General features: G+C 42.8%; 1 protein-coding gene and 1 pseudogene across 5 annotated transcripts in view; one reads left to right on the top strand and one right to left on the bottom strand.

Moving 5' to 3' along the window:
- The window catches only part of GHR (growth hormone receptor), a 258,077-nt gene that overhangs the window by 12,737 nt on the left and 223,131 nt on the right, over positions 1-22,209 (bottom strand). For all 5 annotated transcript variants that reach the window (XM_036067251.2, XM_036067258.2, XM_078066687.1 and 2 more), the window contains 3 exons: positions 20,241-20,370; positions 13,360-13,532; positions 8,506-8,684 (listed from right to left, as the gene is read on the bottom strand). In XM_036067251.2, coding sequence (XP_035923144.1) covers positions 8,506-8,684; positions 13,360-13,532; positions 20,241-20,370 — 482 coding nt within the window. The remainder of the gene's footprint in view (positions 1-8,505; positions 8,685-13,359; positions 13,533-20,240; positions 20,371-22,209) is intronic.
- LOC118519644 (mitochondrial nicotinamide adenine dinucleotide transporter SLC25A51-like) lies at positions 200-1,088 on the top strand (annotated as a pseudogene).

Raw genomic sequence — 22,209 nt, 5'->3', positions numbered from 1 at the left:
GCGGCAAGACTGTCATGGAGCCTGGATATTTCAGGAAATCCAGCATCAAAACTGACTGCAGAAGAAAGGACCTAACAGACCAGTAACAATGGAAGAAATTGAGAAAGTTATCCAAAAACTACCATCCTCCCAAACACCAGGCCCAGTTGGTGTTACAGGTTAAAAATATCCTTCATGAAGAAGAAAGCTCTTAAGCCACATGGTGGATTCAGAAGCTCCTGGAAAGAGGCTGCCCATCCTAACATCTTCGAAACAAGGTCTATCACCTCCTATTGCAAATGTCGGTGAAATGACGCATTACGTCTGCGGCTGCTGTGCGGCTTTCAACAACGCGGCGATCCCATTTCCCACTCGGAAGGTGCTCTTTGGCAACAGCTGTCTGGAATCAAAACCTGGGACGCAGTGCTTCAGTCGAGGAGAGATGGTTTCAAAACTTGTACGGCGGGACCCTGCCCCCACTGATGCAGAAGACAACTACACGGGCACTTGGGTTTGGCCTGTACGAGGACTCATCTTGCCTTCTCTGACAACACATCAGTACCCCACGAGTTTGCGACCCACAGTGTGGCCGCACTCCTTGCAGGGACAACAGAAGCAATTTTCACTCCAATGGAAAAAGTTCAGACATTGCTTCAAGACCACAAGCATAATGACAAATTTACAAACACTTACCAGGCTTTCAAGGCACTCAGATGCCATGGAGTGAGAGTATTATCGAGGCTTGGTACCTGTTCTTTTCTGTAATGGATTCAGCAATGTCTTTTCTTTGGCCTTCGAGGTCCCATTAAGGAGCATCTGCCTACCGCAACCACTCACAGCACTCATTTACACAATGATTCTATCTGTGGAGGTCTGTTGGGTGCCTTGTTCGGAATCTTGTTTTCCCAGTTAATGTTGTGAAAACTCATCTGCAGTCTCAGATTGGTGGGGAATTTCAGTCATTTTCCAAGGTTTTCCAGAAAATCTGGCTAGAGTGGGACAGGAAGCTGACAAATCTTTTCAGAGGTGCTCACCTGAATCACCATCGGTCTCTCATCTCTTGGGGCATAATCAATGCAACTTATGAGTTCTTGGTAAAGATTATATGAAAGAAACCATCAATTAAGTGCCATTTATTAACTGAATAGACCCAAGAAGAATGCAGTTTGGCCATGTTCCTAATTGGCCAAATACAAGTTGGTGTCATAAGTTCAGGGCCCAATGAATTATGGGCAAAGCCCTTTTCTTGAAGCACCAACAAATTCAGAATAAAAGGTTCTAATAGGGAAAAAATAAAACGCACTGAAGAAGTTTCCTACTTAAAGGAAAATCAAAGTCTGTTACATGGATCACAGTCCTCAAAGTTATTTTGGTATAACCCAAGATATAATAGACTTGTTTAAAGAAATGCAGCTATGTGTTTGTACTAGGCTGTCAGATATTCTATACAATCAAAGCATAATAGAATTATTTTTAAAATTTTATTATGTTATGTGAATCACCATACATTACATCATTAGTTTTTGATGTAGTGTTCCATGATTCATTGTTTGCGTATAACACCCAGTGCTCCATTCAATACGTGCCCTCTTTAATACCCATCACCAGGCTAACCCATCCCCCCAACCCCCTCCCCTCTAGAACCCTCAGTTTGTTTCTCAGAGTCCATAGTCTCTCATAGTTCATCTCCCCCTCCAATTCCCCCCTTCATTTTTCCCTTCCTACTATTTTTTTTTTTTCTAACATATAATGTATTATTTGTTTCAGAGGTACAGGTCTGTGATTCATCAATCTTACACAATTCACAGCACTCACCATAGCACATACCCTCCCCAATGTCTATCACCCAGCCACCCCATCCCTCCCACCCCCCATCACTCCAGCAACCCTCAGTTTGTTTCCTGAGATTAAGAATTCCTCATATCAGTGAGATCATATGATACATGTCTTTCTCTGATTGACTTATTTCGCTCAGCATAATACCCTCTAGTTGGGTGGAGCTATAAAGAAAATTACGGATATGTTGCCTACCCTTTGGGATATTATAGTTTTGTATGAAGACATAAGAACAGGAAAAAAACCCATATTTCCACACCAAAACAAATCATAGTCAAATATACACACACATGTGCACAGTTTGTTCTTTGGAAATTCTGGGTAGTCATTCATAAGATCACAGAGTTGGAAAGGGTCCTAGAAAAACCATAATTGTCTAAATTATTCTATTAGAAGGAACTACATACCTATTCTGCATATTCTAGAGGGCTTAAAGTTACCTCAAATGGTTTCCTATTCAAAATTTGCAAAAGAAATGTCACTAGAGTCATTGGTAATAAAAATCAAGGTCCCATAACCCTTAAGGTCACGATATTCTTTTACCTTCCAGGGGAAGGGTAGTACGGCTATTAGACATAAGGCTATGAAAGAGGTAGGCCCAACTAATGACAGTGTTTTCCTTCAAGTCAAATACTCAAAGCAGGTATTCAATATGGGTTTTTCATATGCTTTCAGATAGAACACCTTGCTCCTATTTACAGAAAACTAGGAACACTTATATTTTCAACAGCATGGAGTTTTCACATTAAAAAGATTCTCATAATTTGTTTTATTAAGTCAGAGGCTGGGCCTGCAGCTTCTAAAATAAATTTCCTTTCACCTCAGTTTCTACTCACAAGGTCCCTATTTTTTCCCATGTGTATATGGGATGGTTAGTTTGTATCTTTTTATTGAAGCTTCTTTTTTTTTTTTTTTTTAAGATTTATTCATTTATTTTAGAGAGAGAGAGTGTGTGCGTGCGTGTGCACGCGTGAGCTCACATGGTGTGGGGAGTGAGGGGCAGGGGAGAGAGAGAGAGAAACCCAAACAGACTCTGTGCTGAGCATGGAGCCCGATGCGGGGCTTGATTTCACAACCCTGAGATCATGACCTGAGCTGAAACCAAGAGTCACCGCATAACCAACTGCGCCACCCAAGCGCCCCTGAAGCTTCTTAATATATGATATATTTGCATGCCTAAAATGCTTTTTTAAAGGCAAGATTCTGAATTTTAAACTTATCTTATTGGTTTCTTTAAAACGTGTATGTCCAGTTTTGAAGCCCTAATTTCTGTTATTGTAACCAGTATTATTTCATTACAGATTTCACTAATGACAAAACCAAAAAGAGGCCCTCAGTGATTTGATCTCTGCCCCCCCCCCCCTTTATCTTCCCTCAACCCTCCAAAGCAGCCACACCAAACCTGATTTCATTTACATGGCTCCTACCACCTGCACTGAGCCCTGCCACCTGCCTCAGAGGGAATGCCTATGCAACTTATGAGTTCTTGTTAAAGATTGTATGAGCCAATCCTCAGTGCAAGGATTGTTGCTATTCTAAGATGTCATTCCTGGCACTTTTTCCTACTTCATCCTGACAGATAGTCACATCTTAGATTACTTTTTATACTTATATTACACTGCTCCAATTTCTATATTACACTGCAAATTCTCTGGAGCAAACAACGCCTTCATTATCTTTGCATTTCCAAAGCCCAGCACAATACTGGGTATAGAGTGGGTGCTCAGGAGATGGCCCATACAATGTGGATAATTCTTTGCCACTCATTACTTCTTAAAAAAACATTAAATTCTTAACCTGATTTAGCAGGTAAATAGTTTAAACAACGACATCACCATTAGTATCACTTTTATATTCAAAATGCATTTAATTTAAAAAAAGGCACCGTAATACAAAATTCCACATTGTCAGTCATAACCTGGATTCCTGATACATGCAACAAACACTAGCTTTTCCCCCTCTACTTACGAACCTCACTTGTTTTTAAGCTTATGGCACTTGTGCTTGTAACCAATTAGACTGTGAATTTCTTCAGCAGAGGTCAAGTCTTAACAGATAAACTCTTGGTATTCATGACAACTCTGTCTGAGACCCTTGTAAGAAATGCCATGAAGACGTAACTTCACTTACACAAGTTAAGTGAAGTAAAAGTTAACTGACCCCTTTGGACTATCTAATGAGATTTAGCAGAGATGCAATAAAAAGTGTGACAAAGCCAAGCTGGGATGCACACCTGAATGGTCAATTGACTAAGTCCCATGCTCCCATAGACCTGGCTCAGGGTACGAGCTTCGTATCTGTGCATCAGCTGACATACAGCTAGATCACTGGACTTTCAGGGTTGAAACTATGATTAGTAAATCTATGAATGCTAACGTTTGGATTCACATCTTTGCTTTTCCTGGATAGTCAAACTTTTTGTTTCAGGACTCCTTTTTACCCTTAAAAATTACTGAGAAGCCTAAAGATTTTGGTTTATTTGGGTTATGCTTATCCCTATTCACCATTTAGAAACTGAAACAGAAATTTTTTAAATTTTAAAATTAAAATATTAATTTTTAAAAAATTATTGTATTCTCCAAAACAACATATAATTTTGTGAGAAGAGTGACACTGTTTTACATTTTTACATTTTGGCAAGTCTCTTTAATGGCTGGCTTCATACAAGATGGCTGTATTTTTACATCTGCTTCTGTATTTTTTTTTTCTAACAAAAGGTCTCACATATTTATTACTGAGCCAACCTACTATGGCAGAAGCAGAGTAACAGAGAAAAATAATTTGCCTGATAAAACATGCGTATTCTTCAGGTAGTAGTGATGTTTACAGAGTAATAGGATAGGAACACCTGCCTTCATGCAGCAGAAATATGTGTGCCATCTCATGTGCGATCCCTTAGAGACAAAGCTTGGTTCTTCTCCAATGCTTCCTCCTGGAGTTGTACCTGATTTTACCAATTTTCATCCAAATCCACTAGGGAATGGGATGGTTCTGCTTTTGTTTCTTGGCCAGGAATCGCTTGATCCTGAAAGTCTTGTGAGAAGACATGGTGAGGAATAGTCAACCGCACACACAATGATGGCGGAGAATAGAAGCCACATCTGCTTCTGTATTAAATTTGCATTAAATCTTTTGTGTTGTTTTGGTTGAAGTGCATTGAATAGAATCTGGTCTCACACAGATATATAGTGAAGAAAAGGTGGGATATTTTAATAGCCTTTTCAGAAAATTGTGGATATTCTTCTTCTTTTTTTAAAAAAAGATTTTATTTTGAAGTAACCATACTCAATGTGGGGCTCGAACTTATAACCCCAAGATCAAGAGTCACATCCTCTGCTGACTGAGCCAGCCAGGCACCCATGTGGATAGTCTTCAACACTAATACCAAAACTCAACAAGCAGTAGTTTAAGTTTCTAAGAAATGTTAATTTTGGAAAAGTGCCCATTGACACATCTTACCCTATAGTATTAAATATGACTGCCTACAGAAAAATTCAGTCCTGGGGATAGTTCAGAATAATTGTGACTTTCTGTTGGATAAAGAAAGTAGGAAAATATTTGCTTATAGACATGTCTATATAGATAGACATCTCAGAAATCTTGTTATTTAATAAAGAAATCTATGAATTTTGCAAATATCACTCTGCTCCATGGAAAGTGGTTCAGAGTGGGGAAGGAGTGGGAACAGAGACATTGCACAGGAGGCTGTTGAGGTGATCCAGAGAAGACACAATAATGACACCAGTCCATGATATAATTCAGAGCACGAATCAATAGGAATTGGTGATTATTCAGAGCTAAGGAGTAAGAAGAATAAGATACCGATAGATGTCAGGACAATATTCTGGATTAAATTTGAACAACTGTATGGACATGTTGTCATTTACTGAGAGGGGGAGACTAGGGAGGTAGGAGGAGGTTTGAACACGTTGCTTTTTTGAGAGCCCCTGAGGCATCCCAGTGGATATGTCCAAGTGTGGAATGTAGAAATGAGGTCAGGGTGGAACCGCTGTGGAACCGCTGTGCTAAGTGCCCTCGGGTGTTGACATTGATCTGGTCTTTTCTATTTTTCAACTAGCTTCCACCAAATGGAATTTTTTTTAATACTCACAACCACCATGTGAAACAGAGAGTGAGCCTGACCAGTTTTACAGTTCGATGAAACACTCTCAGTGATAAAAAGGAATGTTACACTCAGCAATAGGAATCTCATATGCATTATGAGGAGTGAAGGAAGCCAGAGTCAAAGGTTAGTTGTTATATCATTCCATTCCAATGACTGCCTGGAAAAGGCAAAACTACAGAGATGAGCAGATCAGTGGTTGCCAAGGGTTCAGGTTTGGGAGAGGATGAAGGTTATGATAAGTTGTTCTCTATCCTGATTGTGGTGGTAGCTACCAAGCCCTATGGATCTGTCAAGACTCATAGAATCATACAAGTAAAAAGTGGATTTAAGTGTGTGCATATTTTTGAGTGTTTATGAAAAGAATTTTAAGCGAGCGAGTGTGTTTTAGAATGATCACTCTGGCTCCAGGGCCAAGAATGGATGAGACGCATCAAACACCAGAGGCCTAAGACCTTTTTTGGGAGATGGATTAATCCAGTCAGATAGGACTACAGATCGAACTAGCATGGTAAGCACGGTAGTTACTTAAGGTTAGTTGCAATGTGGAATCTGAAACTGTATCAATGAATCTTTCGTATCTTGCTACATTAAAATCCACCTTTCCACCTAGCACTTTGAATGGATCATTTCCCCATGCATGATTTTGGTTACATCATGTATTAGTCATTTGGAAAATATTGGCTCATTGAGTTATGCAAATTTTCTAAATGTTCACACATTTTATTATACAATATAAAAAATCACTTTAGCTAATATCACCATTGATCTCGTCAGGAAAGTCTTCAAAGACTGGGAAAGCTCTCAAGCTCACTGCTGCGGATCAGATTCAAGTTTTCCAAAACTCGAATTTTCCTTTGAAAGCTCAAGTTTCATTGGTAACAATTATTGTTGACCGTTTTTCTTGGACTGATAAGCCCACTTCATTCTTTTTCAAGAAATGTTTGCCAACTTCACTATGAATAACCATCTTTTAGTTTATCAGTTGTTCTTTCAAGTGAAAATGGTGTTCCGTGCAAAAAAGCAGCTGGTGCAGCGAGCAACTCGGCTATTTGCGTGCCTCATTAAGACAACCATCGGCCCCTCAGTACCCGCAGAAGTGCGTTATGTGTCCTCAACATGTGTCACCCAGGATATTAAAAAGCTATGTCATCAAAGGTTGAGATTTAATAAAATTAATAAAATGTGCAGCTTCATCAAGACAATCTTTATGTGAGGCTGGCTTTCTCCCCGTTACCGTAAGCGCAGAGGTTGGTGAGCGCGCACGGGGGTTGGCGAGCGCGGTGACGGTCAGCGCGGTTTGGAGTGACCGCCTTGATTGTGCTCAGCTGGCAGCAGTATTCCCACCATCGCTACAGATCTCAACCCGGTGAAAAAGGGAAATAACCTTTCAGTATTAGTAGGAAAACAGTCTTGACCTTGTGGACTCCCTGAAAGGGTCTCAGGGACCCTCAGGGCTTGCACAAGTTCACACTCTGAGAACTGCTCCCTGGGGCTCCTGGCACGGTGCCTTGTGCACGGTAGTTATTTCAATATCTGGTTGCTGAATACATGTTTGACTGAAACTTGAGTTTAGAAAGTCTTCTTTGACTCAGCCACCAACCGGGCTTTTTTGCACCAAGTTAATGGAACAGATATCTAAATTAAAATAATGCTGAAAACAGCACCTCAAAGCCCAGTATTTAACTGTTCACAGCTGCTCGAAACTTAACTTTAATGACAAAATTGGCTTCTTTTTCAGCAGATCCCTGAACGGACAAGGCCTGGTGTCTCAAAATTCTGGGAGTGAATCTGCCAGGCCACAGGGCACGACCTGCTGACAGGCCAGAAACCACTTGGCTTGGCCAGGGCTACGACTCTGTGGTTAGACTGATTTAGAATTAGTTATACTGGGAGCAGCAAGATAATCCTGTTTTTCTCCTTGTTGTGCGCCATGTGGAACTTATCTAAGTGCCTAGTTCCCATATATTTGTCAAGGACGTAAGGAGTTCAGAGGTCAACCACCACCGTGCTACTTGCCTACATAAAAACCGATTAGCTCGATTCTTCCCTGAGGTATGTAACAAAACATCCTTCTGAGACCTCTAGGGGACAAACTCCCTTCCTCTGTTTCCTTCCTGGAGTCACTTATGAACTTACTTTAATGGGGGTCTTGTAAATACTAGCAACTAAAATCCTGGGAGAATATGTAGCCATAGCTCACTGTTGACCTTGATCATGACTCTTCCCATGTTTAGCCACAACCTCAAAGATAGCTTAAGTAGCTAGAGTATACAACTTTGTTCAAAAGTTAAACAGGCCACTGAGGATGACTGGGGAGATAGTTTTCCTTTCCTTCCTTAGGCTTCCATAGAAGCTGCATGTAAGCATCTGCTGTTGGACAGAATTCCAAGATGGCATTTTACTGATTATGTCTGTTTTTCTCAAATAAGAAAATATGGAGTCTATAGCATGAGCATGTGGAATTAGGTCAAAAGGAAGTCTAATTGTAAATGAGAGAGGTGTTGTTGATATAAAAAGAAGAAAAGGCAAAGCCTTTTAAAGTGTGATATGTAATGATATCTTACCGTTTTCCACTGGGACTCATTTACTTCTTTGTATTGCAGTTCATACTCCAGGACTATCCATCCCTTCTGAACATCTGCATTGGGTGGTGGTTCCCATCTCACTTGGATATCGGCATGAATGCCCGTTAAACTGATGTTCAGTAAAGTCCAGTTGAGGCCGATGGGTGGATCTGGTTGCACTGTGCATTTTGACAGAGAGTTAGTGCACAGACAGACAGGAACAGCCTGATTTAATGGAGTGTTTTTTTTTTCTGAAGAGACCAATTACTTTATGCATTTTTATTATTCATACCCTGAATTCTTCCAATATTCTTATTATACTCTCACTGTATAAGAGTATCATTTTTTTTTTGACTTGAGTATGATCTGTTTTTAACTTTGAAGAAAACCCCTACAAAAAATTCCTTTTCAAGTTTAAAATCTGATCTAAAATTTTTCTTGAGGATCTGCCATGTCTTACATTTCTTTTAGCCCTGATAGGATTAATGCTTTGGGATTTTGGCAATGGAATTCATCGTAACTCGAAACTGAAGAACAGAGTCACAAAGACCTAGAGTATTTAAACATGTGGCTGTTTTGGAACTAGGGATAGAGAAATCTTTTTTATTCCAAATTGTTTATTACCTAGGGCAAGGATCTTGTCTTATTAATTTCTGTATTGCTATTAGAACAATTCTTCCAAACCCTCAGCTAATGCTCCTTAGCTTGTTGTCTTCCTAGCCACATGTGATGATTTTTTCAGACATAAGAAGGAAGGCATTGTACTCTTCTCTCAAATGGTGATGAGTCAGGGTTGTCTGTCTCTTACTTAACCACATATGAACAATCTGAAATAGTGTTTTGCTTGGTTTCTATTGACATACTGTACATTCTCTGGTAAGTCAGCTGTATTCTGCAGAACTGCAAAGACTACAATTTCCCAAAGACCGATGAAGAGAAATACGGATTCCCAAGCTAGGAACTATACCTAAATTTACATTCTAGATAGTTCCTGATAAATTATTCCTCTTTGGGTCTCAGTACTGAGGTTTTCAAAAGTCACTTGTAGATACAGAGTAAGATTTACTTTCTTTTCTACTGTTTGTAGAAGGTCACCTAGAGTGTTGCACAGTCTGGATCCCTAGGGTTGGCCAGAGAATTGCCTACAGATATAAGTGTGAGGAGCTCTAACTGGCTGTTAAAATCTGGTGGCCAAAAGGGGAAGCTCTTTCATTCAACCAGAGTGAAAACAGACCTTACTGTGAAGGAGCATGATATGGACTCCTGTAGAGTGGACACAACTTTAAAAAAACAGGGAATCCAAATATGACTAATAATGACCACATTTTGGAAATTAAATTGGAGGGATCTGCAAAATAGCTGAGTTGCATATGGCTACAATCAGGACAGTAATGCTTCGCCCTTCTGGATTTGTTGGGGACTGAGGAATTCCGATAACTGAAGTTTAACCCTCGAAGAGACCAAAATATTAAAAATGTTTTTGGTCGAAAAATTTCAACTTATTACTCATGTTTCATCTTAAAAACTCCCCTTTCTACTTTAAATAGAAGATATGGAACATGGTCCTTTCTGAGAGGGCTCGTACCACTGTTATAAGCATCATAACAAGCTCCCCCTTCCCTCTGTACATCCTGCCATGTGCTGTATTCCACAGTTCCTCTGAGATGTTGCAAAAGCACTTGAGCCCGAGTACATCCCCAGGCAGCCCCTGGTCCCCTGCCTGGAATGTGGTCCTCTGTCACTTTCCCTCTCTCTGCTAATGGTGGCTCCATTCCTCCAGGTGCTCAAGATGAAATGAGTGAGCTCTTCCTTGACACATCTTTTTCTCACCACCCCCACATTCTGTCAGCTGTACTTTCAAGATGGTCCCGGATTCTTTTTTTTTTTTTTTTTTAAAGATTTTATTTATTTATTTGACAGAGAGAGACACAGCGAGAGAGGGAACACAAGCAGGGGGAGTGGGAGAGGGCGAAGCAGGCTTCCCGCAGAGCAGGGAGCCTGATGCGGGGCTCGATCCCAGGACCCTGGGATCATGACCTGAGCCGAAGGCAGATGCCCAACGACTGAGCCCCCCGGGCGCCCCAGGATGGTCCCAGATTCTAACCACTGCTCACCACCAGCACCCGCACAACCCAGGCCTGCCATGACACTTTTTTGCCCATATTGCTGCATTAGCCTCCAAAGTGGTCTCCTCCTGGGGTCTCTGTCCTCCTTCAGTCTATTCTCAATACACTTGTCACAGGGGTTATTTTCACACTCGAATTAGAACACATCACTCATTTCAAACCCTCCAAAGCCTTCCTTTTTCACTCCAGGTGAAAGCCAAAGTCGTCCAAGGGCTTCAAGGGTGCAGTGGCTTTGCCTCTCGGGTCCCTCAGATGTGGCCTCTTACGTGCCCCCTGCTGGCTCTGTCCCAGCCCCTCTCCCCACCACGCTGTTCCTCGAGTGAGCAAGGGCATGCTCCCACCACAGGAGCTTTACCCTTGCTGTGCCCTCTTGTTGAAGGGCCCTTCCCTCAGACGGACACATTGTTCTCTCAGTTTTTTTACTCAGCAAAGCCAGCTCTGATGACTCTATTAAAATCGCGAACGCTCCTGCACTCCTCTTCTCCCTCCCTGTGTCGTTTTTCCTCAGAGTATTGTCTCTCTCCACCCTCATTGGGATAAAATCCCACGAGGGCAGACATTTTCTGCTCCTGGCACCTAGAAATGTACCTGGCCCAAGGAAGGGACTCAATAAATATTTGCTGAACGTATGAATGAACAACAAATGTCTAATAATACAGTGCTTTAAACCCAAAGATGAGCCCTGTGAGGTAGCAGCAGAAAACTCATACAATGCATGAGGAAGCTGAAGGCCTGTGGTTGTCTTCTTAAGATTAGGCTCACCTCATTCCTTGCGGTCTCCCCCTCCCAGCTCCCTCCCTCCCTGCTATGGTTGTAACTGCCTGTCACCATCTTTTGCCTTAACTGTCACAAAGATTATCACCAAGTCCTCTAACCTCTCTGTCTCTAGTCTGTGTTACTCCAATCTACCCTCTACACTGCAGCAGGATGGATTCCCTGAGACATTAGTAACACAGCAGGTGGCACTGGATAACTCTGAGATGAAGAGTGTGGACTCCGGAGCTGTGCTGCCTAGGTTCAAATCTCAGTTCTGCCTGCTAGCTGTTCGACCTTGAGTTAGCCTTTAAATGCTCTGAGCCTCAGTGTCATCATCTGTGAAATGGGGATTATAATAGAACCTCTCTCACATGGTTATTATACCTGACCCATAGGTAGGGGCTTTGTAAGTGTTAGCTATTATTATCCTCAGGTCATTTCCCTTCTTAAACATCCTCAAATGCACCTCTTGGCAGTAAGATAAAGTCTAAATTCCTTTGTGGGGTACACAAGACCACTTACAATTTCTCTGGCTGATCAGTCAGGCCTGCCTAACTGCTCCCGAGTCCTTCACTATTGTGTGCCATTTGTCACTTTCAGAACTTCGTAGTTGTTGGAAGACACAGTCTATCTGGTATACCTGGCAACTCCCACCGATGCTTTAAGGAGTAACTGAACTGCCACCATGTCTGGGCAGCCCTTCTTCATCCCTTGGGCCCAGTCAATCATTGTACCTTTGGCCACTACCTTGGCTTATAGTGTCCTCCATACACCTCGAGTCCAGCACCTAAGACACAGTACTGCAATTATTTAACACACCTGCCTCCCCTACTTGACCATATCTTACTCATTCTGTAGGCACCATACCTAGCACAGCATCCAGGGCATGGCAGGCCCTCCGTGAAAGTCAGCCATGGAAATGAGTGGGGCTAGCTACTGGCAGGGGCAGGGTTAGAACATGGGTCTTGACCCGGTAATTCTTACTACTACCCATTCAGCCACTCAACAGCTACGTCTATTGACATTGGGGCATACACAGAATAGTCTCTGCAAGTTATGCAGTTGGGTTTTCTTTTCTGCTTGTTCTTCTCCCTGACAGGCTATCAGATTTATTTGTTTCTGCCTGCAGCTTCTAGCCACATTCTCTTAGCCTCTTCCAGTCTGCCGGTGCCTGGGAAACCACACACAAGCGTGTAAGGACAGCATGTGTCAGAGAAACTCCAAGCAATTTCTATAACAGATGAGCTTTTGTGGATAGATTCTGAGGGACCAACGTCAGCTGCTCAAAGTCCTTCTTTGATTCTTTATATTTTGCTGTTTACACTATTATAGAATAAACATTCCAATTACAGTTGTTTGTTTTGTTTTGTTTCATTTCCCCTTGTGTCCACACCATGGGCAAGGGATAATCTGTCTAGATCTTTCATTTAGCTCACTGAGCTCTGATTATCTCCAGTGTTTGTCTTGAGATCCTATAAACATGTCTTTAAACTGATTTTCGGCTGTTTTGTAAACATAAAATTCCAGAATTATTATGCTTCGTGATAAAGAAAATCTAGGCTTTTATTACAGTGATGATAGGAATCAAAGGTCAACATATTTCAGATCTGAATATAATAATCATTTTGAAAAATTGGGAAAGAAGGAATCCTAGAAGTCCATTGAGTTTGTCTCTTGTGGGACCCAAGAACATAATCCAGCTTGACAGACCTCCTTAAGGAAAAGATTCTGCAAGACTCCCATTCTTTTCTTGACAACATTTACTGCCAGGTTATTTTATGTTAGAGCCAACTTCCATTCTCCCTGCCTTCTCCCTCTTGTTCACTAGCTGATCTCATGCCCTATAAAGTAGACCTCCATTCACCTAGATTATAATGACAGAGTCTTCCTACTTGAATACACCTGGACACTGAGGCTTCCCTGCTTATTTAATCTAAAGCCATGTCAAATAAAACACAAACCTGTGATTTACCTATTTCCTCAACAGAGAAACACTTTTGATCCACCGTACCACCATTGCTGGTTAGCTTGATACAGTAGGGTATCCAAATGGAGGTATAAGATGAATTAAAGTAACAGCTGTTTTCTCCAGCAGAGACATAATCAGGGCATTCTTTCCATTCTTGAGTCCATTCTTGAGTGCTCCTGAAATGGAGGGTAAAAAAGGATGAATTGTTCCAAAAATCATGCCATGGTTTAAGTCAAAGTGAGGTGCCTGATAGTCAGATTCAATAAGCTGGAACACAAATATTTCACAAGCAAGTATTTTAGCGGCATCACTTCCAAGAAGTATCACATCTGTGGACTCATCCACAGTGTCTGCAGACTGATAGGAGGCCGCTGGTACTTGTACAACAGCAAAAGCATCTGTGCATTGACTGCATATGATGTGCCAGCTCCTAAATTAAGTAATTTGTGGGTAGGTACTTTATTATCCACATTTAACAGATGAGGGTTCCAAGGCTTAGGGAGGTTTAGAATGTTCCTTTATTAAAACACTACAGAGGGCCAACTCCCAAACTATAAAGATTCCCAAAGAACAGTGACTCTTTGGACCCGGATGTTTCCCCAACTCATGGTGGAAGAGACCGAGGAGGCACACCGATGACATTCTTCAGGCTGAGTGACACGGAGATTTGGGGGGCCTCGAGATGGAAAATCAGCTACCACCCTACTCTGAACCACTGTACCCTGCGTCCATCTCCCCAAGGCTGTCTTAGGCTTGGGGGAGCCTTCCTGAGGTCTTGAACTCCTTCCCATATTCCTGTTTTTTTTCCCTTAATTACATGAAGAGCCATGAGAACATTGTAAACATGCTGGACCTTCAGGTGACATTTATGAAACATGGGGATCCTAGCCGTTTTCTCCCCACCCTAAAAGAGACAAAAGGTCATGAACTCAGAAATTAAAAATTGTTTCCAAACCCAGAAAGCAATTTTTTTCTATTTTGTAAGTAGAATGAACACTTCAATATAATATAAAAAAAAAAAAATGGAAGCAAAAATGGGCTGAATTGAATCAATGTGTTTGCCTCTGTTCCTTTCTTTCGTTTTCTCTACAAAAAACAAGGTCATATTTTCCTACATCTTGGCTCAGCTAAAAACAAACAAACAACCAAAACAAATCATGGAGGAAAGACGGACACATGGAGAATACTGAAGAAATCAGAGAAGCCACATCTCCATATTCACATTCCGCCATCCAGTTATTCACCTCTACCCCACACTACAGAGAGCAGCATGTACCCTGATGACTTAAAACACTGGCAGGGTGTGAGATGAATGGACAAGAGATGCCAGGAAGTTGACTGGGGAAGGAAGCAGAGTCTAGGGAAAGGGAAATCCCTGGTCAGCTGCCATGGGGGCCTGAACAAAAATGCAGAGCAAGCAAGGATTTCTCCTACTCAAGGCCACCCCTGCAAGAACAGAGCGAACGTGTGCTAGAATGTGACACAGCCCTCCCAAGTCCCATCCCTCTGACTGACTGAAGGAGTCCAGCAAACCATCTTTGGCTGCCTACTATATACGTCCTATAGAAGCATTCCAGCTGCCACTAGCCCTGTGTGGATATAATGATTAATATGATGGCATTCCTACCTTCAGGCTAGAAGGAGACTCAGAAATTACCATCTGAGTACTTTTTTTTTTGGTATCCTGTAGTCATTCCATTCATATTTAATAAGCATTGATTATATATAAAACACTGTGCTGGACATTATGCAGGATGCACGTGTGTCTAAGTAATGACTCCTGTCTCAGAGGAAGGATTAAAAAACTGTATTACAAAGCAGTGTGGGTTTGTGCTCACAAATAGTGCTCATTAGTCTCCCTAAAAGTTCGGAAGAGGGAATGATTGCTCTGGCTGTTCACGGAAGGCTTCAAGGTAGAGGTAGTGTTTCTAGCGATCTTGAAGGATGGGTAAAAGCTTAATACGTGGCAATAGGGAAAGGAAGGAGGGAACTGAGTAGTCAAAGGTATTCAGGTATGCAAGCATGGGCACGAGTATGGTGAGGGGAAGAGAGGGCAATGGAATAAATGGGAAAACTTCTCAAATTAGAATTGCTACTTGGGGGGAATACTTCATTATTTGCTTATTATTCATGAGGTATCAGCTGAGAAGGAGGTTTATAAGTCAAGGAGACATAAAACCAGGTGGTCTGTGGCTGAGGGGGAAGAAGGTAGGAATGACCTTGTGTAGGCTGAGGTGCTTGCGGCTGGTAGGCTAGAGAGTAGAGGTCTGTGAGCGTTCCTCTCAGGGACGGGTGCTGGGTAGCAATGAGTGACCAGGACACCACAGGCTATAGGGAAGGCAGGGACTGGAAGGAAGGGATGAGCTGGGAGACAATGCACGCTTCCTTCTTTACAGCTGTTACTCAGGCTGGTCTCTTTGGCACTGGGAAGAAACTTGTGTAGTATGAGGGGGTCCTTGAGACAGTTGCTCATCAGCTGCTGGAAAGAACTTGGGATTAACATGGCCAGTGAACTGTGGCTTAAATTCTGGTTGAGATTTTTAAAAGTTGCATACCCTTGGATGAGAGGGAGATTCATCCCTGATGGGAAACGTGAGTGGTGTGTGTGTGTATGTGTGGGAGTGTGTATGTATATGTCTGTATTTATGTATGTGTATATATGTGTACGTGTATATGTGTATATGTATATATGTGTGTAAATGTGTAGGGGTGTGTGTGTATGTTTAGAGTAGTAGGAAAAGGATTAAAAATTAGGGATAGGTGGGTCATTGACCTACAGTATGGTTTATTTTATCTTGACTTTCAAACGAAGTAAGAGTATATTAAAGAGAACGGTTTAGCAAGATTGCCCAGAGAAATGAGGCTCTTATATAATAAGACAGATAAAAAAAATATATTTAGCATAGTTGATAGTATAAAAGTTAGTATTAAAATGTAAGGATGTAGTACAGTGCTTCGCAGGTCTGGATTTGTAATAGGAAGTTTAGCTCTGTGTGTTTTACGTTTTTTCAACTTTGACGTGTCCCCATGGGGACTGCATGAAAAACCTTGTTTAGATTATTCCAAATCCATTAGTTCCACAGAGCAAACAACTTAAAGCACTTATCTTAAGCACAGGAACAGTTAGTTCAAAACACAACTCCCAGGGCCCTCCCCCTCATTAACCAAAGTTGAATTTTATTTTAAATAAATATTTAAAACTTATTTTTAAACTCTTAAATTTAGCCAAAGAAACAAATTGACTTGTAAAACAGGGACTCTGGCCTGTGTTCCCTGGGCTGAACTTCTACACAGGCGACCAAAGCCAATTTCTGGAAACTACTTTCTCCTTGTCGTACCCCTAAGAGTTAAGTGCATGAGGTTTGCTCCTAGTCCATCTTGCGAAATGGAAGGAAGGCTGTACAATGGGACTACTGGTAAAAATCAGAATAAAGAGAAGAAATACTTTCTATCCAAATGCTTTTCCATCTAGCAACTGGAAGAAAAATCCTAAAAATAAAACATCATTTATGTTCTAAGGACCACAGTTTTCATTACATACAGATCATGTGTTTTAGGCTTAAAATTCAATCTTTTCTCTAGAAAAAAGGAAAAGCAACAGTGCCCTTTCTCCCTTCTCATCTCCTCCAGAACCTTGCATGGAAAATACACTTTCCTTTAACAGGCCAGGATCATTTGTTGAGGGGAGTGAGCGTGGGGATGGCAGAAGTGGGGGGATAGAGTCTCTGGGATTGAGCCTTCACAAGCCCACTTTCTTCAACAATAAGGCATCTGCGGGCAGGGAGCTGAGAGCAGAGCATCTCCAACAGCCCCCCCCCCAGAGCCTCCTGCTGTGGGGCCTGTGATTTGCAGTCAGGCTGCTCCCCTGGCCGGGGGCAGAGACAGCCACGCATGCGGCTGCCTCTGGGCCTGTCCAGTGGATAGCCTGACGTGGTTAGGCTCCTTTGTGCTTTAGTTACCAAGGCCAGGCTGGTAAAACTGAAAGCCCAGTGCATGGGCCCCTTCCCCGAGCCTTCCTATCTCCCCTGCTCCAGTTCTGGATGCAATCCTGTCCCGGCTTCGTGTGTCCTGGAAGAGGGGTCACGATTCTATAGTTCCAGGAGTTGCCTGGGACCTGAATTCTGAGAAACAATGATGAGAGTCAGAAAGCGCATCTGTACGGTCCTCTTTGTGCCAGGAGCCAGCGCGAAGGCTAACACAGCTGCGTACTCACTGGGCCGGTCTGGGCCTGACACCCTAGACCCTTGCATTCCACCCCTCCTAGATAAACCGGGCTGGAGGCTTATGCTATTTTGGCTAGATATTCAAAATAATTATATTTTTGTAGGGAAAACACAAAATACTGATTTTGCAAGTTGGGATTGGCTCTAATCATTAGGTTGTGCTTGGGGGTTTGGAGATGTGACAGTGTTTTCCCCTGGGATCCCAAACCCCACTAGGGCAACAGTTAACGACATCCTTCCAAATATGCTGAGGCTTGCCCTCCACCTGGTCACCCTTTCCGTGGCATCTCTGTTAGCACAGAGCCTGGCTTTGGACGGGGGTGGGTGCTCGGAGGCCTAGCGTGCGCAGAGGAGGCCCGGAGGCAAAGGCATGTGACCCGGATGGAAGAAAGTAAGGAATAAATATGTATTTGTGAGGGTTTTATACCTTTGGATTTATCTTTTTGCTCAAGTTCAGACTTGGTGAATATTAGGGTTGGTAATAACCCATTTCCATAAAGTGGGCCCGACTTTGCCCTCTCTCTCCTCAGTTTAGTTCCTCGTGCCTGCACAAATAACTTACTTTGTCCTCACTGAGCTGGCTCTCTGTACCTCGGAAATCTCTCTCCCTTTAACAGTCAATCCAACGGACATTCCAAAGTGTTACCAAACATATAAGCCTCCTGTCCAAATGTACTTCCACAAAGCAGTGTAGCCTCTTCACCCCCACCTGTCTGTAGTGTCAGCCCTAAGAGAAAAAAAGTGCCTTGGGTGCCCAGCCATGTCGTGTCTGTGTGCCCTCTGGGGCACATCCAGGAAACCTCCCTCACACCGGGGAAGTGGGTAAGGCCAGTATGGGTTGCTACCTCAAACTATTTACTTGTATACTGAGTACCCAGTTTTGCACTAACAACGGCCTCAGAACAGACCAATAATCAGTAGCCGGAAAGAATCAAAAGTCATTTTTGTAGCCCAGGAATTGGCTTTCTGTATCATTATGATTTTAAATTATCACCATATTACCAAGGGTAACAGCACCTACCATTTGTTGATTACCTATGCTGTGCCACGCGCAGTGCTAAGTGCTTTTCATGTATTATCGACCCAAACTCTCACAAGAAGGCATAAGACAAGACCTGCCATCTCTTGTTTCGCAAACGAGGCGGCTGAGCTGTGAACCGACTACTTTGCGTGGCATTCCTCAGCGAGTGCCAGAGTCAGGCCGAGATGCGGGTTTGCTGGCCCTGAGCCCACGTCTTTGGCTGCTCCCTGCCCGTTCTCTCCCTTCCCCCGCTCCTGTGTGGTATAGATGGCATTAGCCTTGGACCCATGAACGCTCCCACCCTGGGACAAAGGGTCCCGGCTACCCTTGAATCTTGGCTTGGGCTTCCCCTGGGGGTTGGGTGGAAAAGGGGAAATGATAAAGTGTTAGAACCTAAAACTTAGAAAAGGCAAAAAAGGTACAACATAAGAGTAAACAGAAATGGAAATAATTCCAGGTGAGGGGTCAGAAAGAAACTACTTGGATGGTGATTATATTGAGAGATCTTCATTTCACTCTTCCTCTGTTATTTTAGAAGACCACCGGTCAAAATGGAATAGAAAAGTACTACAATTCCTTACTGAGTATAACTAATTTAATAGGAACATAGTCTATTTTCTACTTAGACACTAAGCTGAGTCTTTTAAAACATACACGTCTTCTCAAAGCCCACCACAGATGAAGTCAAATTCAAGGCCCAGCCATGGCCAACAAGGCTTGGGGCAGTCGGGCTCTGGCTAACTCTCTGACCTCTGCTCATGTCACGTCCCCATGTTTCACCTTGTGCCATCCATGCGGGCCTCCTGCTTTCCTCAAACAGATCGGCCTCAGGGCCTTTGCACTTGTAATTTCCTCTCCTGCAGTTTTCCCCCCAGACATTCATGTGGGCCTCTCTCACTTCACTTCTGTCTCTGCCATAACACAGCATGTCAGCAAGGCCCACTGTGAGCTGCTCATCTAAAGCATCACCCAAGCTCCCTGCACACACACACATGCACACACACTCATGCACCCTTATCCACACCTTCACATACTCGCTCTCTCATATACACGTACACATTCATATCCTTGTGCACATCCACACACCTGCTTCCACACATTCTCATATGCACATACTCACCACTCCCTCTCTCACACACACCCACACTTCACACACACTCCTGCATATGCACACTTGCACCCACACTCTCACCAACTCACACATATGCTCACTCATATTCACACACTCACCCTCACACACTCTCATGCACATGCATGTACTCATTCACAGTGTGGGCACTTTTTATCCTCTTTCTGGCTTCTACTTTTCTTAATAACCCTTTTACTAGCTGACATTTATTTATTTTACTTATTTTTTTGTTGTCTGTCTTCCCCTGTTGGAAATGAAGCTCCACGAGGCCAGGGTCCTTACCTTTTTTGTAATCAGCACTGTATCTCCAGTGCCTTAAATAGCATCAAATGCATAGTAAGGGCTTAATTAACTTTTTTTGAATAAATGTATACATTTAAGTCATCAAAAAAAAAAAAAAAATGCTTTCCATGTCCACCACTGCATGCAACTCAGTATACTTTCATCTGAAAATCCATGGAGGGAAAAGTCAGAAAGGCATGGAAAAGTCAGAAAGGCATAAAGCTTGCACCTTCTAATATAGAACAGCTGTACTGATCCTGGGTTCTTCAAACCGTGACGAACCCCATCTGTCCAGTGGCATGAAAAAGTCTCTAGTTCAGGTGAACGGCACTTGGTGAACTTAGGCTTCCCAGAAGAATCTGCAGAATAAACAGAAAAGGCAAAGTATGAAATCAGGAAGGTCAGGTATGGTCCTAATAAAACTCATATGTAAAGTGGTAAAGAAGAACCATTTCCTCCAGAGACACTGTTTTCCTGGGTCACAGTTTAGGAGCTTGGTGTAATGCCAGTTATTTCTCTGTCAGCTCTCGATTCCAGGGACAAACTGTTCTGTCTTCACGTCAAACATTATTTTTAGGGCCTGTTTAAGAAACCAGAACTAGAGGTAGGGTTTATTTGGAAGGTGACCCCAGGAACAGGAAGTGAGGGGCCAGGGAGAGTGGAAAGGGGAGGGAGGACAGCTAATAACGTGTGTTGTCCAGTGGGTTCCCACGGTGGCCAGCCAGGGCCCACCTCCACAGAGGCCTCTCGGAGAAGCTGTAGGGCGTGGAGTGTGTCCTAGAGAAGGAGGGGAGGCTGCGGTGTTTATCCCCCAACCCCCGCTCTCCACTGCTTGAGGGCTGCCCTGGAGGTGTTCATGCCCATGAACTTCTAGGGCACACCCGCACAAGGGCTGAAGATCCTGCCTGGCTTGACAGAAGCCTGGACAGGCTCCTGAAGTGGACGTGGCAATGTGCACGATGGTGGCCGTGCACCACAGATGCATGCACTTGCATCAGGTGGGACAAAGGGACGTGGCCTGGGACCGCAGCATCCACTATAGGGCATTTCCTCTTTTTATAGATTTTTTTTTTTTTTATAAAAAGCCACTTATGTCTGCATTCTTTAAAAAGAATTCATTAGGTACATTCATTAGGTAGATGATGTACGTTCATTAGGTAGGTGATGACTGTACATTCATTAGGTAGATGATGACTAAAAAACTTCTGCATACTTATGTGTCAGCTCAAATTTGAGAAGTGGTGATTGCCTCCTATGTGTTAGGATATTAGCCCAAACGCCTCCGCATCTATGAAATCTGCAGCAGACAAGTCTGAGGCAAAACTCATTTTTTGTATATCAATTCTCATTGTTCTCTGAGTTCCATGGCCATTTTGGAGATGGCCAAGTTTCTTTTTTTCCCCTCCTTATATGATTAGTCTTCCATTAGATTGTAAACTTAATATATTTGTCCTCTGATCTAAAGCTCTCATCCCTGGGCAATAGGGAGTCTCTCAATTTTAAAGGAGTCTTATGAATACTTTAAAACATAATTTAGAAATAAATAGCATGCAACCAAACACATAAAAATCCCTGATTCCAAGTTCCAGGTTCATATCTGCTGTTCTGAACCAAAACATGCCTCTTTTTCCCTTTGTTAGCAAAATCATAATGAATGGGATATTATAAACCTTCTAAATGAATCCATCATTCAGCCATCCATTCAACAAATACAAAACATCTCCCTTGTGCCAGGCCCTCTTCCAAGAGTAGAGCAGGAAACAAAACTGCTAACATTCTGGTCCTTGTGGGGTTTCCCTTTCAGTGGGGGCTGGGGAGGGGGGAATCCCATGTAGAAAGATGAGCAGGGTAAGAAGGTAAGGGGCTGGGAAATGGAGACCCCATCCTCCTTCCACTGATACCCATATGAATGCAGCGAAGAAGCTCAGGCTGGGGAAATGTGTCCCCATTTTAGAACTTCTGCTGTCCCAAAGAGTCTGGCCACAAGAAAATGAATCTTCAGGAAATCCTGAGTTGCAGATAGGTCTTTTGCCCTGAGAACACATGTTGGGGGTGGTAGAATGTCTTTCTTAATGAAATTCCATGGTCATATGGTTGTAAGAGATATTCCTTTTCCTGTATTAACTAAGAGATTGACAAGAGTTTCAGGGCATGGATAGGATCTGCTTGGTACCAAGGGCAGATGCTCAGCCCCCTCT

The sequence above is a fragment of the Halichoerus grypus genome, chromosome 2 (genome assembly GCF_964656455.1).
Source record: "Halichoerus grypus chromosome 2, mHalGry1.hap1.1, whole genome shotgun sequence".
Taxonomy (NCBI): Eukaryota; Metazoa; Chordata; class Mammalia; order Carnivora; family Phocidae; genus Halichoerus; species Halichoerus grypus.
Note: the sequence above shows the minus strand (reverse complement) of the source record. Positions and strands in the feature narration are given on the sequence as shown.